At 47.8% G+C, this 2,869-nt stretch overlaps 1 protein-coding gene across 1 annotated transcript in view; it reads right to left on the minus strand.

The window, feature by feature from the left end:
* Positions 1–1,816: 1,816 nt before the first annotated feature.
* Fcrlb (Fc receptor like B) overlaps positions 1,817–2,869 on the minus strand; it is a 5,241-nt gene continuing 4,188 nt past the window's right edge. The window contains exon 6 of the mRNA XM_033765966.1: positions 1,817–2,865. Within this exon, the coding sequence (XP_033621857.1) occupies positions 2,318–2,865 (548 nt within the window). The 3' untranslated portion in view covers positions 1,817–2,317. The remainder of the gene's footprint in view (positions 2,866–2,869) is intronic.

Raw genomic sequence — 2,869 nt, forward strand, 5'->3', positions numbered from 1 at the left:
TCAAAAACAATGGAGCCAACATTGTTGAAAATGAAGTCAGTTTTCCTCTCCCACACAAGAACATTTGGTCATGAATAATTTTGGCCATGAGTAGCTTACCAAAAAGTTCTTGCTCTTTCCCACCCTCCCCATATCCCTAGTTATAAATGGGTATAGGAGGCAAGGTAGGAAGGGTACACTGTGACCACTAACATGGTGTGATGCAGGAGAAACTAACATACTAGCTCTCTTCTGCATTGTTAGTTACTTTTTTCTTTCTGAAAAAATGATGAACTGATTTTTTTTCACTTGACCTGAGATACTCTGACTACTAAGTCTCTTGGCACTCTTTCTAGTCACTACCTGTCTAACTCAGGGATAGCAGGATCCTCAAGGGGACAAAATAAGAAAGGGGAAAGAGCCTGCACTCTGGCTTAGAGTGCAGTTATCCAAGTGAAGGCTGCCAGCAGGAGAGTTCTGACAAGGGAAATAAGCCTGCATTAGAAAGCTGGAAATCAGAGCCACAAAGGCCTTTCCAAACTAGGTATCTACTACAGGTACCTGGACCTCTCAGTAGTAAACAAGTTAAGATCCTCATTAAGATCAGTTTGATTCTTTCTAATTTGACATTGGCAACTCCGGCAGTAAGACATAAGGACACCCTCATGTCAGGAGTGCTTCCAAAATGTCCTACAGGCTAGAGTAGCTCTTAAAGATTCTCAAGTACTGGTCCCTTCCTACTTCTCCATATGCACCTCTGCCTCCTCCCCTCAAAAATATAATCCCCAGCACCACATAAACATGCTGAAGTCTCCACCCACTCCCAGACATTTGCAGCCCCGCATACTACAGCCTCGCGTCTCCATGCCTTGGCATCCTCAGCCTGCTGCCCTACGCCTCAATCTTTCTCACATCTCTTCTTGGTAAATTCTTGTTCTCCACTGGAGATTTTGCTTCCTTTTCTGAATTCCTGTAATGTTGCACAAAGCATTTATCACGTTGCAGTGTGATTTACAGGTGCACCCTGTGTAATTACAGTGACTTTGTAATAAAATGGTGCAGACTAATACTAAGAATGTGGTGAGGACTGTTGCTGTTATGCTGGTTAAATCACTCGAAAGCCAGGCACATGCTGTAATCCCACCGCTATGAGAGGCTGAGGCAGGAGGATCACAATTTCAAGCCCAGTCTGGGTGATTTAGGAATGAAAAGGGCTGGGGATATAGCTCAGTGTGAAAGCCCTGGCTGGGTCCAATACCTAAAACAGAAAGGATGAACGGAATGAGAAAGGAGGTGAAACGGGGTGTTTCGATTCTACCAGAAGTAAAGGAGAGGAGGGTGTAGTTATTAGTTCTGAGCCTTAACAGTGAAACTTAACTAAAGAAGGGTATCAACCTAATGAGAATGGGACCTGAGATCAAATCATACCAGCCCTACAGGGTCCCCAGGACTCCAGTGGGCAGATGGATTTTCAGGGAACGAGCTTCAACTTAGCATTGAGATGGCCTCTTACTTTTCTTCCTTCATTCCCCAGTAACATCTCCTGGCAGGATGACATATGGATCTGTACATGTGTACCTCCAGGTGTGAGGTAGGGTTTGAATGGTTTTTAGAAAGGAAAAGTTACTAAAAATAATTCAGCAATGTTAAGGGTTTGTCTTAAATTTTGCTCAAAAAGATTTCTGAATGCAAATGGAAGGTTCTTTCATTTTTCAGTAAGCTTAGCATGGGCTGCTCCCAGCTCCTACCTTTCTGGCTGTGCAGGGCAGGGCGTGCAACTGAGAGAGCCTAATTGAATTCTGAGCTTCAGCCCAGGAATGCCGGGCCCACACAAATACCTTTCCCTCTAACACTAAATAGAACCCAGGACTTTGAAGATGTGAACTCATCAGTAATAGGGCAGTCTTTTTAATATTAACAAGAGAGTGAATTCATTATGAGTAATTAGAACATGACCCTAAAATTATCTAAAGTGTTCATTGACCTCAGTGAATTTAAATACCAAACAATTATTTAGGCTGAAATATGTTCTTGCCAGGCTTATATTAGGATGAGTAGGGATGACTGAATTAATGTCCAAACTGTAACCCTCAGAATTGTAAATAGCAGATTTCTCTTTGCCTACTGAATTCTGGGAGAAGAAACATCAAGGAGAATGCTTGTGGTTACAAACCGCTGTGTGAGGTCGAAATCGTCAGCCACCACACTTTGTGGGTGCTTCTTCTACAATCACAGCAAAACAAAGCACAGAGATGGCTCTAAAGGGTCTGCGCGTGAGGGAAAGCGGGGCAGACCCGGGAGGAACGGTCATGGAGAGAAGAGAAACGGAGGCTGCCTCTCAGGTCTCCACCCGAGTGGTCTCTGGGGTCCCCTGGCTCACAGCAAAGTGGGAACTGGGGGTCTCAGAGGTCCCTCTGAGCTCCGCTAGGGCCTGTGGCTCCTTTAGTTCCAAGACCACCCGGCTCAGAAGGCCTTTGAGCAGCTGCATTTCTCGGAGGAGGAGGTCCACGTCGGGTTTCAGTGCTCCGGCCCACTGTCCCACGGGCGAGGACTGAGCGCAGGCGGGTGGCTCAGCAGTGGGGGCGCTGCCGCCGGCTGGGAACTGCAGCCCCGCCGAGGTGGCATTTGGGACGGAGGTGTCCGACGAAATCGACCTGGACACTGGAGGCTTTCTGAAGGAAAGCGGCTTGTTACCAGGCGCCAAAGCTGCAGCCTGGGAGTCCGGGGCGGAGGTGGACGCCAGGTCCAGGGAAGAGCCTGCGAACAGACACCCAGATCTTTGCACCTTGGACCCGCGCTTGGGGGAGGGGAAAGAGCAGGAGGAAGAGGCCTGGGATGTGGAACCGGGAAAGGGAGGGGCGGGACAGCGGTCCAGATCGGAGGACGCCAG

Source organism: Fukomys damarensis, unplaced genomic scaffold (genome assembly GCF_012274545.1).
Source record: "Fukomys damarensis isolate Sample0158 unplaced genomic scaffold, DMR_v1.0_HiC HiC_scaffold_19, whole genome shotgun sequence".
Classification (NCBI taxonomy): Eukaryota; Metazoa; Chordata; class Mammalia; order Rodentia; family Bathyergidae; genus Fukomys; species Fukomys damarensis.